The 15890-nt window shown below is 42.1% G+C and overlaps 2 protein-coding genes across 4 annotated transcripts in view; one reads left to right on the top strand and one right to left on the bottom strand.

The window, feature by feature from the left end:
- The window catches only part of SYN3 (synapsin III), a 238926-nt gene that overhangs the window by 138711 nt on the left and 84325 nt on the right, over nt 1-15890 (bottom strand). The gene's annotated exons all lie outside the window — the stretch shown is intronic.
- TIMP3 (TIMP metallopeptidase inhibitor 3) overlaps nt 1-15890 on the top strand; it is a 54758-nt gene that overhangs the window by 31649 nt on the left and 7219 nt on the right. The window contains exon 2 of the mRNA XM_048500137.1: nt 12699-12781. Within this exon, the coding sequence (XP_048356094.1) occupies nt 12699-12781 (83 nt within the window). The remainder of the gene's footprint in view (nt 1-12698; nt 12782-15890) is intronic.

Genomic DNA, 15890 nt, shown 5'->3' with positions numbered 1-15890 from the left:
CTGGTTCACCAGATAAGCCTTTGCCACTCAGGTGGGGGAGTGGGGAATCAAACCCAGTTCTCCAGATTAGAATCCGCTTGCTCTTAATCACTACACCATGCTAGATACCATTTTCTCCACTGCTGTTCCTCTCACCAAGTTCAGGGCACATTTCTTTTAAGTGAAAATTAAAACTTCAGTAGATTGGGCTGTTGTGGGGTTTTCAGGATGTGTGGCTGTGGTCTGGTACTTTTTGCTCCAAATGCTTTGTCTGCATTTATGGCTGGCATCTTCAGAAGCATGTCACAGTAAGATGTGTTTCTCTCCATGCCACTGAGGGAAACACATCTTACCGTGACATGCCTCCGAAGATGTCAGCTGTAGATGAGAGCAAAATGTCAGGAGCAAAAACTACCAGAGCCACACAGCCTGGAAAACCCACCACAGCCTGTTGATTCTCGTCATGAAATCCTTCAGCAATACATTCAAGAGATCTCTTTGGAGATTTCCTGCATAACGTGCTGCTTAGTCCTAAGACAGTTGTAAATGTATTGAGTATTTGTTATTATTTGATTGTGCGGCCTTTCTTTAGATTTCTTGGAAGATACAGCAAGAGGCCAAAAGATTGGGTATGCTAGAACACTACATGCCAGAGAGAGATGTTTTTTTTGCTTGGCAGGCAGGGAGTGCATCAGTGGTAGCTTGTACCACGGCTGCCTTTGGCAAATGGTTTCCAGTTGTTCAATTAAAAACAGCTGTCCATAGCAAGCACAGATGGCATAAGAGGAATGCAATGCACACAGAACCCAAATTATAGATGTTTCAGGAATGGCTGTTTCAGGAATTTTATCCTGCTGTAGAGTTCATGGTATAATGGGATAAGAAAACTGGTCCTCTTATACATAAACAACTTATTGAAGGACAGGAGATCGGGAGTATAAATGAGTGGACAGTTGACAACAGAGGGAAGTACACTGTAAGGTCCATCAATAATCCTGTTGAACATAAATAACTCATTCAGAATCAGAGATGGGGGTGCACAAGTTATTGAGGGTAATAAACACCCCCCCCCCAACTGCAAAGAGCTCCTAGAAGACCTCACAAAAGTGATCAAATGGGCAACAAAATCACAGAGAAAATTCTGGGTAAAGGAGTTTAAAGTGAACCACTCTGGAGCCCCAAATCCCAGCCACGCATTTCTTCGCTTATGAGAATTCATTGGCTGATTCTCATGACTGAGGCCAAAGCAGTTGCAGAAGGAAAAGGCAGCATATATCACCAAACAGGTTGCATATAGTGAAACATGAAACCGAACTCTGAACATCTATATTCAAACCTTTAGTCCAAAGTTGACTTCCAGATTTTAATCAGCAAGGCCATTGATTTATTCAAGATTCTAACAGTAACTTTTTACTAGTTAGCAGCAACGGAGTAATATGAGTTTGCTCTCCTTTCAGTGGCCTTACTCTGCATCAGCTTGCACTGGAAGTGAGCATGGCACTGAGTGACAAACCGCACAGCTTCCTCCAACCTCAGTGCATCAATAGTTCATCCAGAGAAGAACAGTGGTGATTAGTATATGCAATAATAATATGGTAGAAATTCTTGGATACTTGAATTCACAGCTTATTATAAGAATAATATATTGCTGCAGTAGGGTACATCCACTGCAACAACATCTCAATTTGAGGCAGATGTAGCAATTTGGGACTACTTCTTTTTGCTTTATAAATAAGATTTAGCATTCTTATGACAAAGGATTCCATGGGAAAAGATGTTCCCCAGAGGCATATCAGGGGAAAATGGCTCCTGGAGACAACCTCCTCCCCCACTGTGCCTGGGGGCAGGGCTCTGCCCCCCCTCTCCCAAGCCGCCACCCAGGCTCCCGGAGCCCAGCAGCCGGCAGCCCAGCTTCTGCCCTCCCCTCTGGGAGAGCAGAAGCTGGGCTGCCTGGCTCCTGGGAGCCTGGGGAGGCAGCGTCCTTGGCCCCACCCACATAAATGAAGATGACAAAGCAGCAGAACTTTCGGCTGCCTCATTATCTTCGCTCTGGACCTAGTCACGTGAGGGGTCAATTTTGCACCCCCACGTGACCAGATTAGGGAGTACCCCCCATCCCTGGGCAGATACGCCACTGATGTTCCCAGAAATGGGCTTTTCCAGATGGTTCTCCTCTTGGATGGGGATGGGGGTTGAGAGCCCTGTTTTGGTATCTGTAACAAAGAAGTGCCCCAGGACTGACCCAGGGTCACCGTGGCCACTCGGGAGCAGGGAGGGTTGGGCGCTTCTTCGCTGGGCTGGCTGCATATCCCAGGAGGATAAGGCCAGTGGAGGCATGGCCGGCATTGAAGCAAGTAGCGCAGGGGTGGGATGTGTGTGGAGCCGAAGCCATGCAGATATTTAAGGCCAAGAGAGGTTTGCTGCTGCCTCGTTTTGCTTCAGCTTGCTTTGGCTCTGTTTCCTCAGCCAGAAAATCAGTTTCCCAATCCTCAGCAAATCAGGAACAGAGGTGGAGCTGCAATGGGAACATCTGGGGTGGCTTGCCCTGGGCGCCGCCATTGCAGTCATGTGCCGAGGCTGGGGGTGTGTCGGGGGCGGGGCGGGGTGTGTTGGGGCGTTTTGAGGATGGGTGGGGGCGGGAGGGGGCGCGTGAGCAGTTCATGTCCCGGGCGCAGTTTCCCCTCCCTTCGTCACTGATCAGGACAAAAGCAGTTGACCTATGTATTCTTAAGGCCCTCAACCTTTTTCTCCCCTCCTTGGGTGGCAATGCATATACCTGATGAGATATCTTAACCCAATTCTAGTGGGGACTAGTGCAGTTTATGAAGTCTAGAAGGCTAAAGTGCAAACCTACGTAGGGTAAACTTTCCTAAGCCCATTGATTTCTTTGAATGTAGAAGAATGCCACTCTGTTTAAGACTGCATCAAAATTTTATGTATATTCAGCAATATTTCCATGGATCTCAGATGGCCAGCATGGGAAGGCATTTGAGTGAGCCAAATACATATATATATTATTGCCATCTGTTAAATGCCAAGCACAATGTATCAGAATGATTAATTAATGGAAATAATGTTTTTCAACAGTGCTATGGAAACTTCTGAAAGATTGGAGTGTTTCAGTGGTTTCTTTCTGACTTTGCTGAAGCCTTTTAAAGCATTTTCAAAACTATTGCCCAGTCACAAGGCATCTTACATAAGGCAACTTATATATGGAGCTCAGGTTTGCCTATACAAAAACCATCAAAAATAGAAGCAGTTTAATCTACATAAGATTGAGAGCTTTATTTGGAGTACCTTGACGTGTATCCAATGCTTTGCTCAAGCTAGAAGCAGGGATAGTCTTGCTAGAGACACATGCTTGGCTTGAAGCCTTATACCTCTGGCTTGAGATAAGTTATACACCCTTCACTCTAACATCATTAATTATCACAGGTAATTTCCACTCAGGCTTGATGAGGAAAACAGAAGGAAAACTGCTCCATTTCAAGATCTATTGGCACTTGGACTTCAACGGGTTAGACTACTAACCAAACAAAGACTATGGGACATCTTCCCACAAGTGGACTGAGCATGCCTTCTTCCTACCTTTATAGGAGGGAATTTACATAATTACTTTGCTCCAGCAAAATACTTATACTCTAACTTTAGAACTTCAAAACATCACAGAGCATTCACTTTTGCTTGATTCAATGCACTTCCATCGGCTCTACTTGAAGAAAGATAGACTCACATTCTATATGTACTCTAGGCCCATGCGGTAGAAGCCACAGAGCTTATAATGTGACTTCTACCAAGATATCCAAATTTGCTATATCTCTCCAATATTACTTAAATATCCAAGCAAAACTGACCATGTTTACGTATCGTCGCATCTTGATGACAGATATAATGAAATGACGTGCAAAGTAGCAAGAGTCTATGTGATTGCTTGTTTGAAGACAGAGAGGTGTGGGCTAGGTTTAATGAATAATTTTATTAACCTGTTTATTTTATTATCTAAATTTGCTAGATTTTAAATTAATTATTGCCTTGTGATAATTAACCTTGTTCAACTGATCCGCTGTTTGCTGATTTTTGATTGTAATAAAGGCTGGACTGAGCCCAATCATGAGAGCAGCAGTGGCGTAGTGTTTAAGAGCAGGTGCACTCTAATCTGGAACCAGGTTTGATTTCCCGCTCTGCTGCTTGAGCTGTGGAGGCTTATGTGGGGAATTCAGATTAGCCTGTGCACTCCCACACACGCCAGCTGGGTGACCTTGGGCTAGTCACAGTTCTTCAGAGCTCTCTCAGCCCCACCTACCTCACAGGGTGTTTGTTGTGAGGGGGGAAGGGAAAGGAGTTTGTGAGCCCCTTTGAGTCTCCTTACAGGAGAGAAAGGGGGATATAAGTCCAAACTCTTCTTCTCCTTCTCCTCCTCCTCTTAGGTTGGCTTTTAGAACAGTACAGTCCAAGCAGCTCAGTCCTCCGTAAATGTTTTATACCTCTTTGGCAGGCGTGCTACAGCCGCCTTTGGTGCTGCCTTTTGCCAGTGTACAACATGTACAGGATCAGGCTGTTCATTTTACTGACAATTACAGGCATCATCTATTCAACTTTGAACAAAAGAATCCATTTCACTTGATAAATCCATCTACCTTCCCAGCTGTGCAAATGAAACTAATGACGCTTGCGCATAATTCTGCTTCTCTCTTGAAGTAATTTAACTTGGATTTTCCCTCTTTTTCCTCACAAGCTCAAATTATGGACTCTGCTCTGCACAGAGGCCCCTCAAGCCAAAATATCCTCATGTCTAAACTTCAAGTCTTGGCTTCGGAAAAGCAGTTAACACAGTGAGGTTATGACCTCCAGTGAAAGGATAAGATAACTTAATTCCAATTGTAAATCTGTGTCTTGACCTAGCTTTTCCCTCCTATGTTGGGCTGATTTGTAGTCCGATATTAAAATCTTTCTCAAGATTTAATGTTTCAAGGCTATATACTTTCTTTAAAATCTATTGGTTCTATAAAATAACTGATAAAATGATCTAGGTCCAGGTATAACTAGAGAGAAGTTAAGGCATGAACAGCTACATGATTGGCTGTTGTGGGTTTTCCAGGCTGTGTGGCCGTAGTCTGTTAGTTTTTGCTTCTAACGTTTTGCCCATATCTATGGATGGTATTTTCAAAGGCATGTCATGATGATTCCAGCCATGAAGGCCTTCGACAGCTACATGATTTTTATTTATTGACAGAATGTGCCTTAACACAAACCTGTTGCATGGGTTGGGCCTAACTAGCTTTTCTACAAGTACAAAAGGAAGGGGCCCCCTTTGACCAACAAAAAAAGGCTATGGCATGGATTATGGGATCTTCATATACAAAAGCTTTTTGAGGTGAGAATAAGAATTGGGTGAGGCTCAGTGAATTTATTGTATTTTAAACCATGTTGTAAGTCACGCCGAGTCTGAAAGGAGAGGGGTGGCCTATTAAGTACAATATAAACAAACAAATAAGCAAGCTAGCTGGATCTAATACTATGTTTCCTGAGCTACTGTCTATTGAAATCAAATGAAAAGTTATAGCAACTCTAAAGAGCAATTGTCCAATGGGGAACTGCTGCCTTCTGTTTAAGTTGTTCTCCTACCTAGTCTTCCTGCATAGAACTGGGGGAGAAGGAATAGATTAAAAAGTTGCCAATTTCCTGGTGCAGTGTTTGTAGTTTTAATTTGTTTCTGCACGAGATGTAGGTAATGTTTCTCTTGTCATGGTGGTTCATTAAAAACAGCAGAAGCCCGACACACAGCTGAGTAAAACATGCCATTATGGATGGTCACAGTGTTTATCAGTGAAATTCCCAAAACACTTTTGTATGTGTAAGCCCTATTGAACAGACTTGAGGAGGCTCTAACTAGACCAGTTTAGGATCTCTCTCTCTCTCTCTCTCTCTCTCTCTCTCTCTCTCAAATGGCATAAATGCAAATTAAGTAAAATTCTGCAATTATTGCTGGCCCTTGCACTCCTTTTCAGTCAGAGTAGTCATTAAGAAAAATTACAACAGCTGCTCCTTAAGCTGTTGCCTACAGGTGGCTGTCAAATGGTGACACTAAAGGATAGCAGCTGTCTGGCCATATAGAGGTTTCTTTGGTTTCTCATTTTCTTGGGATTGCAAGTCTTGCAGGGGTAGGGACTCGTGTCTCCTTGAAATCGAGGCACCCAAAACCTTCCTGACAGTTTGAATCTATAAATCAAGATAAAAATTAAAATCATGCATTTGAGTCTTTATAATGTGAAACTTCAGGCAAGTGGCGTTTGTGTGCCTGTTTGCCTTCAGCGATGTGTGCACACTGATAAGAACCCAGCACATTTTTGATGCTCATGTGACACCCTCTGTAAAAAGATCAGATGTGGGAGCTAAGCTATCAGGTGTACTTTTCCTAATCACTATATTTATCCACTGTTTTAAAATTGCAAGCTGGATTACAAAGATATACATGTGCTTCAGTTCTTTTGGCACACGTACATTTTAGGTCTCAGGAGAGCTGGCCCAGACAGCCAACCCAAAATCGTCTTTGGAAAACTATTAATTCCCATCCCAAAATAAATTGTCTCCTCTCATATATGCTCAAGGATGTGGAAACGGTGTATTTTTAATGTAAATAACTACGTTTATATTTCAATGGCAATCAGAATTTAAAAAGTTAGGCAGTTGCGTTGTTCTTGGACCGCAGCTCAGCCAGCGTGCTTATCTTATCAAAGATTTATAAGCCTATCCAATTTAATATTACATAAATAATTGCAAGTTGTGTGAGACCTTGCCAGCTGCTCTGATCCCACAAATGACTTGACCCCAAACCCCAAAGTACTCAGAAATATTCTTCATGGAATGTTTTCATAGGCACCACTTCAAAGTGGCTGTGGTTTAAAAATATGCCTCTATTTTGGTGTCCACTTGTGTGGGATAAAATTTCCCATTGGTAATAGTAGGACTGTAATAGGATGCCAGAGAAAAAGGATGAAGTTAAGGAGAGCTCAAGGCATCACTTTTTTTTTTTTGCTGTTTAGCATATAGTGTGTTGATGAGATAATATTTCAGAACACTTGTGTTTCCTTAAGACAATTATGGCTAACAGAATAACTGGTAGCAAATACAGCGGAAATTAGCGTAAGTTTTGTTGGGTACTGTAGGTATCTGCCTGGTAGGTTTTTTTAAAAAGTTGTGACTGTATATCTGATCAAATATGCTCTTTCCTTTGAAAATCCATCCAACCCTCTAAATTGGTCACCGAACATGGTCACAATTGACCTAGTGAACTACAAACTGTGCAGGTCTGTCCTAAGCACATCTGTCTAGCACTATCTAGTTTTAGGGCTAGGATACAAGTGACTTTTTTGCTGTCAAGTTGCAGCCAAGTTATGTCGACCATGTAGGGGTTTCAAAGCAAGAGATGTTCAAAGGTGGTTTGCCATTGCCTCAGGGGCGTAACGAGGCAGCCCTGGGCAAACTGTAGCCCTGGGCAAAACCTGAGTTGGATGCCCCCCCCCCCCATGGGCGGCCACTCCACCACGACCAATTTTTTTTTTGCACCAGGACATTGGTGCCTGCAGGGGGTGCATTTTTAGACATATCAGCACCAAAATTTCAGCATATCATCAGTAGACTGCCCTAATGATACCCCCCATGTTTGGTGCAGTTTGGTTCAGGGGGGCCAAAGTTATGGACCCTCAAAACTGTAGTCCCCATCTCCTATTAGCTCCCATTGGAAACAATGGGGGATAGGGGCACCCCCTTTGGGAATCCATAACTTTGGACTCCCTGAACCAAACCTCACCAAACTTGGGGGGTAACATAAGGACAGTCTCCTGATGATATGCTGAAATTGTGGAGCCGCTAGCCTAAAAACCGCACCCCCTGCAGGCCACAAATGGAAAACCACTAAAATACCCAAAAACGAACCCAGCATTTTGATGCCCCCCACAAGGTAATGCCCTGGGCAGCTGCCCACCTTGCCCAATGGGCATTACGCCAGTGCATTGCCTGCCTCTGCATAGCAACTGTGGTATTCCTTGGTGGTCTCCCATCCAAATACTAGCCAGGGCTGCTTGACTTCTGAGATCTGATAAGCTGGGGCTAGACAGAAAAACACATTTCACCATCATTTAACTATTTAGGATGTATATAAATAACTTAAAATTCTACATATATTATGGCAATTCAGCTAGAATCAGGGGTCTGCAACCTGCGGCTCTCCAGATGTTTATGGACTACAATTCCCTTCAGTCCCTTCCACCATGGCCAATTGGCTGAGGGGAATTGTAGTCCGTGAACATCTGGAGAGCCGCAGGTTGCAGACCCCCGAGCTAGATTCATGTTTGTATGATGACCTATGAGATCTACCCTGGAGTTTTCAGGATGATATTGCAAATATTGATTTGCATCCATTTGGTGTAGAAAATGGCATTTCTCAAGACTGCTTTGCTTGAGCAAGGCAGAATATTTCCAGACTGAAAGACCAGCCAGGCAAATTATGCCAATATATGCACAGATATTTGTTTTTTAAAAAAACCTTGAAAATATGTGAAGTAGTTAAAAATTATTTTTGATGTCTAAATAACACAAGGGTTCTATACATGCACACTCTAGCAACAGAGAGAGATTTCTGAAACTCCAAGGAAACAAAGAATACTTCCTTCCACCAAATTCCATGCCAGATTCCCATATTTTTTGTGTGAAAAGGAGTGGGAGGGGCCACCATTCGTTCATTTTTGTAGTAAATCTTTGTTGTGATTATTATATCACACTTCTTATATGCACAGTTTTTCTCCCTACTGTCCCTGAATTCTTGCACCGTCTGAGGTGAGATAATACTGACTGGAGCTAGAACCTTCTCAGTGGCAGCACTATGACTGTGAAATTCTTCCTCTCTAGCATTTGGCTTGATGCCTTCTGTGTTTGTCCAGACTCCAGTGAACATTGTGCCATGATGCATTGGACTAATGTATATTTTTTTTGGTGACTATGACATTTCCTCTGGATTGTTTAAATTATCTTGAGCTGGTTCGGCCAACTGCTGCAGTTTCCCCTCAAGTTTTGAACTTTATTTTGGTTTTAAGATCTGTTCACTGCCGTGTTTGCCTGCTGCTGCTTTCATTTTGTTAATAGTTAATTTGAATGCATGTTGTAATTATGCCCAGAAGTTAGAAAATGCAGGATACAGATATTTTAAAATAAAGTAGGAGACCCCCAAATAATCAGTGACTCTTTGACTTTACTGAACTCTCATATTCTATTTTTTCAAGTACTGAATACTTTAAATGGTGAATGTGTATGTATGATAGGACTTCTGTGCATTCTAGTAAGACTTAGAAGAGAAACAAGCACAACCTCTTCTACTGCAATCTAAGTAGTTGGACCTGCTGAAGTTTTCCCTTCTCAGTTTTAACAACCCAGGAGCTTCCTTCCATACTATGCTTAGTATTTGAGACTGAGGGGAGGCACTAGTTCTGAAAATATCCTGAAAGGCTATTTTTGTTCATCAGTAAGAAAATGTTTCCCTATCAGCCATGATTCTGGCATAAGTATCCCTGTCACTTTTTAATGCACACATTTCAAGACTTGTGCAAATATAAGAATCAGCCTGTTGACATTAACACATGCAAATATGTACTGTCTCAATGTGAAATTCTTCTAAAGCCATAGTCACATTCTGAACTGAGCCAGATCTTTTCGAATCTCATAAAAATCTCATAAAAATAGAGGGTTGCATGACTTTTAAATGGGGCTCTTCTTTTTTATTGGTTGGGGCACAAGAAAACCAATGGAGGCTGAATCTAAGGTTGTCACAGGATCTCAGCAAAGAGAAATAGTGCTAAAATTTGGGTTTCTTAGTTGTTTTGGATTTTGGCCAGTGAGCACAGTGCAATAGTTGTCATCTAGATTTTTCACATTGTTGTGCTTGTTTATGGTAGATTAGGCCAGTTTCCTGAAACATCTGGCTAACCCATCAGAATCCACAAACTTCAAACAAAAATAGGTCTCCATGCAGTACTTTGGACAGATGATGTCGCATTCATGCCAGCAACTTAAAGCAGGATTGCCTTACGTGGGGAGAATTACCCAACTCCAATAGTAGTACCGTTCTGTACCCATGCAGCCTGGGCTGAATGCTGGAAGAATCCCAGATAGGTACAAGGCTGTAGCATCATCAGACATAGTTTGGACTTGCTGCAACTAAATGGTGTTTGGGGGATTTTGTTATATTTATATCTCACCCCTTTCTGACTATTGTCAGTCTCAGGGTAGCTAACAATTTAAGACATAATTGATTAAAATACATAATGTACATAACATGATTAAAATCTATCAATTTTTAACATTTTTAAATTTCCAGTTGGTGCCCATCAGCTGAAGTACTACTCAGGATGGCTTGTCAGAGAGTGGGGGAGGGTATAATAGAAGAAGAAGAAAGCCAAGACCACAGAAAACTGAACATATGAACACTAAACAAACAGAACTGAGGAGATAAAAAATTAGGGCTAAGGGGGCCAGCTAAGATGTAACCATTACTATTTAAGCCATAGGTTTGGCAGAACATCTCAGTTTTAAAGGCTCTGTGGAATTGAGCCAGATCCCACATGGTCTGGGCTTCACTCTCTTCTAGAGAGTTCCACCAGGCCAGGGCCAGAGCTCAAAAAGCTAGGACTTTGTCTAGGACTAGGAACCAGCGATTGGTTGTTACCAGTTAAGCATAATGCCCTCCATGGGGTGTATCGTAAGAGGCAGTCCTGCAGGTACAATGATCCCAGACCATTTCGTGGATAACGGGAGCCAGGAGCCATTCTTATAGAATCATAGAGTTGGAAGAGACCACAAGGGCCTTCAAGGCCAACCCCCTGTCATGCAGGAATACACAATCAAAGGACTCCTGACAGATGACCATCCAGCCTCTGTTTAAAAACTTGCAAAGAAGGAGACTCCACCACACCCTAAGGCAATGTATTCTACTGTCAAACAGCCCTTACTGTGAGAAAGTTCTTCCTAATGTTAGGTGGAATCTCTTTTCCTGCACCTTGAATGCATTGCTCCTTGTCCTAGTTTCTGGAGCAGCAGAAAACAAGTTAGCTCCATCTTTAGCATGATATCAATTATTGAAACATGGCTATCATGTCACCCCTTAACCTTTCTTCTCTAGACTAAACATATCTTGCTCCCTAAGCTTTTACCATTTTGGTTGCTCTCTTCTGGACCCATTCCAGCTTGTCAATATACTTCTTGAATTGTGGTGCCCAGAACTGGACACAATATTCAAGGTGATGTCTGACCAAGGCAGAAGAATGGTACTATTTCATCCCTGAATCTACACATTATACTCCTATTGGTGCAGTCCAGAATTGCATTGGCTTTCTTGGCTGCCCCATCACACTGCTGACTCATGTTTAGTTTGTGGTCTACTAAGACTCCCAGATCCCTTTCACATGTGCTGTTGTCAAGCCAGGTGTCACTCATGTTATATCTGTGCATTTTATTTTTTTTGCCTAAGTGCAGTATCTTACAGTTATGTCTGTTGAAATTCATTTTGTTAGTTTAGGCACAGCTCTCTAATCTGTCTAGGTCATTCCATCATCAAAGTAATTGATAAAAATATTGAATACTGAGCCCAGGACAGAAAATGTGATGTGTAGAACCCGGGGGCACCCAACTAGTCACTTCTGTCTGGGATGATCAGCCATTGGTGAGCACCCTTTGGGTTTGATCAGTCAACCAATTACAAATCCATCTATCAATAGCATTGTCTAGCCCACATTTTACTAGCTTGCTTTCAAGAAATGAGCAGGTTACACCCTGCTTTGGTGACGTTTGACTCTTCCATGTGTAAACACATTGTGCAGTACTCTAAGATGGTAGTGCCCCAAAAGACAGCATAATATATTATGCTGTAAGATCCAAATGTAATTCATTCATATCATCTCCACGTTGCTTCACTGAAGATGCAGCAACACCTGTCATAGGATTTAATGTATTGGCCCAAATGTTTTCTATTATACAAGGGAGATGATGGGGGAAATGTTATAGCTGGGAATTTTGAAATGTAACTCATAATCTAACTTCAGTCTGTAATGGAAACAAAAAAAATCAGTAAAAGGATGGTGGTCTATAGCCTGAGGACTGACAGTATTTTTTTTAGACATAAAGGTTTCCTTTCTCTTCTCTAGCACTAAAACATTTTTGCATTCTCTGATCAACAGGGTGAGTCTGCCTCTCACTGGATTGTGAGTAGCTCATGCAGAAGTTTGTTGGCAGACAAGGCCTGTTGACAGAAGAATCAAGGAAACTTGGTGACTCAACATTAACGGCATGTTGGGTGAGCCAATCTGAGTATATCTACTTACTGGCAGTATGCTACAGTCACAGTGAAGTGGAAAGTTTCCCTGAGGGATTTTCCACTTTTCCAAGATAAGCCAAGCAATCACCGCAAAAAACAAACAAAAACTACACATGGAGTACTCATCTATGAATAACTGCAGTCACAGTATTTGTTTATAACTAGCATATGTATAGCAAAAGTGTAAGAATGCATTGGCCATCCCTACCCCTCTCCCATTCTTGTAGTTTATGGCATTCCTCTGGTGATTTCATTGGAATATGTTGCCTATAATGTCAAATCTGATTAGACTTAAGGCTGGAGGTAGTATTAATCCAGTGTCCATTGTAACTCACAGAGCCTTCTTCTTTTATTTCAGTTATCCGAGCCAAAGTAGTGGGCAAGAAGCTTATGAAAGATGGACCTTTTGGAACAATGCGATATACTGTCAAACAAATGAAGGTGCGTACAGATATAGCTTCTCATGCAGAATTAACAGTGCTGTCTAGAACAGTGTTACATCCTTCTAAGTCCATTGAAATCAATGGGCTTAGAAGGGTGTAACTCTTAGGATTGCATGCAGAGACAACAAAGTAAAAATATAAATATTTGCATCTTTTTCTCACTCTACTGCTCCAACTATACCTTTTTCAGACTAAAGGTAACAGCAGATTTGAGAATTCATCCACCATTTCCTGGACCGTCTTTGTTCTGGAATGCTCTATTTGGGTCCAAGTGCCTTGGGGACAGAACTAGGTAGGCACCAAGACCCAAACAAAGCATTCTTGAACAAAGACGGTCCAGGAAATCATGGATGAATTCTCAAATCTGGTGTCATCTTTAGCTTGGAAAAGGTATAACAAGCTCCTCATGTAACCATGTATCAAGGAAAGGGTACATAACAAGAGGCAATTTCACATGAATGGTCTTTGTTCATGATACTATGTGCTTATGTACAAACATGAATGGAAAAACATGGATACTTGTATGTGAGAACCGATGCTAGTGTTTTACTTTAACCCTGTATTTAACTTTACAAATGTTTAAGGGTACAGGGGATGGGTTGATAAGTTGTATTATTGGTAGAAGCTAAGTAACAAAAAGTGGGTTACCCATGGATGTAAAGAGGGAGAGAAAACCAATTACTCTTTCTATAGTAATGTTAAATATGGGGCAATTGTTTGCTTTCTGCACTTAAGTTAATTTTATATTTAAAAATGGTGTCTTAATGGTTGATGGTTATAGGAGTAGTCAAACATGAATCATTCCTGAGTTACGCTGTATTTATAGAGTGTGTCAAAACAATACTGAAGAAAACACTTGCATGAACATTTAAAGAAATAACTTCCATGCTGCTGCAAATGCTACAAGGGTAGAATTTCAGTTCCTGTGGAACTGAGTTTTTGTTGGTAAACCACGTTTTCATCCAAGGTTGCTACTGTAACAACCTTGGTTCAAGATACTGGTTTGTTCTGTGGTCACACTGAATCTTTGGTACCGATTCACATGACCAGTGAAACTCAATTCTATGAGCATTCCAACATGTCTGTAGGTGCAGCTCATACTGTTCTTTCTCATTTTCAAGATTTCTGCTTGAAACTGAAACTGGTTGAAATAACTCACTGACACAATTTCCAGGTTAAAACTCTTCTTCCCCTGTCATGCTATGATCACCATTCAAATTGGAGCCCCGTCCACCCCCTTTTTTAAAAGGAATCAATGGGAGCCCATTCACAGAACAACCAGCATCAAGTCGAGTTACATTCTAATTCAGTGATGAGAACATAAGAACATAAGAACAAGCCAGCTGGATCAGACCAAAGTCCATCTAGTCCAGCTCTCTGCTACTCGCAGTGGCCCACCAGGTGCCTTGGGGAGCTCACCTTGGGATGGCGAACCTTTTCGAGACCAAGTGCCCAAATTGCAACCCAAAACCCACTTATTTATCACAAAGTGCCAACATGGCAATTTAACCTGAATACTGAGGTTTTAGTTTAGAAAAACCGGTTTGCTCCAAGGCATGCGTTACTCGGGAGCAAGCTTGGTGAAGCAACCATGCAACACTTCGAATGGGTGAATCACAACCCTAGGAGGGTTGACTCAGAAGCAAGGCCAGCCTAGATATGTGTGTGTGCGTAGGGGGTGATTTTCCACTCCCCCTACATGACGAACTCTGTGTGCGCGTGCCCACAGAGAGGGGCCTGAGGACCACCTCTGGCACCCGTGCCATAGGTTCGCCACCTTCTCTAATTCATGGGCACTTTTAGCCTAGTTAGATTTGAACTGCTGACTTTGCAGAGGAAAGAGTTGCTTTCCCCCCCCCCCTTCTAAGGCTCCCTTCTGTGCTTTTTCATCTGATGAGCAAATTTCACTTAAACCTGTTGCTTTGGACGTTCTTTTTTTTTTTTTGCCAACTGACCTCTTGTAGTGTAATCTTAAAAAATCAGCTCCAGTTTATTTTTCTTGGATGGCTAATATCTTGTAGAGGGAAAAAGGACAAAGGAACAAAGAGAGGATTTTGGCAGAGATTACAGAAATCTGAAACATATTAGACAAAGGTTTAGAAAAACAGCCACTTGACTGCTCCTATAACAATAATTCTCTTTAGAAGGCATCATCCAGCTAAGCATAAAAGCTATAAGACAGCCGAGCCTGTTTCATAAGCCAGACGTAGCTGCCAAAGTCAGCTTTGACACACCTCCTTCTCTGGAGTGGAATTTTTGCTTGAAATCTCGCAAGTTATTTCTGTCCTTTAGTTGTGTAGCTTCACTCATCTACCAAAAAAAAGGGGGCTGCGCAAACGTTTCATTGGACATTCCACTATAGCAGTGATTCACAACTGGATGCTCCTGTGTGGAGAAGATATTCCAGGAGATGAAAGATTGTTATGTTGTATGGATGTAGCTCCGGTTATTTGTGGGTACTAAGCTTATGGCAGGTTATTAGTGAGTATGTGGGCTTAGGGCAGTAGCTGATTATTGGGCCTGAGAAAACTATGTTTAAATGACAAAGGCCTAAGCATTAAGAGCATTTGAAGGGATTTGACAGGATCAAGCTAGATGTTACAGCATTGCAAGCCATGTTTTACAATGTGGGTCCTATACAGGAGGAGGCAGGCAACAATCAAAAGTGCTGCTAAGAAAAATGAATGGATACATTATTTTTATTTTCCCTTCCGTAAAGTTGCTTCTCCCAGACCAGTCTCCTTCAAGTGTGGGGTTACTTCCAGTCTTGGAGGCCCACTGGGAGAAGCAGAACAGTTCAGGGGGAAAGCACAGGCTAGGGAAGGGTTTAATGCCCCCATTTCACCTGTCCATGCTGCAGTTTCCCTTTCAATACTTCGTAGAAATTACAGAGAGTACTGAGTCTAGTATGGCTGCTGTCATCACAGTATAGAAGGGTTTGAAGCTAGGGGTGCCATTTTGGGGTGCAATTTTTTTGGGGGGGCAAGCTTTTATGCCTTGAAGAGCAGCTGTACAAGCAGAAGTTAACAATCACGCTTAACATTTGTGCAGTTTTCAAGGGCTCCATGTACCTTATCTTGTTATGACATTTACAATCACCCTATGAG

Source organism: Sphaerodactylus townsendi, linkage group LG06 (genome assembly GCF_021028975.2).
Source record: "Sphaerodactylus townsendi isolate TG3544 linkage group LG06, MPM_Stown_v2.3, whole genome shotgun sequence".
In the NCBI taxonomy this organism is placed as follows: Eukaryota; Metazoa; Chordata; class Lepidosauria; order Squamata; family Sphaerodactylidae; genus Sphaerodactylus; species Sphaerodactylus townsendi.
The sequence above is the reverse complement of the archived record's forward strand: the minus strand, read 5'-3'. Positions and strand labels throughout refer to the sequence as shown.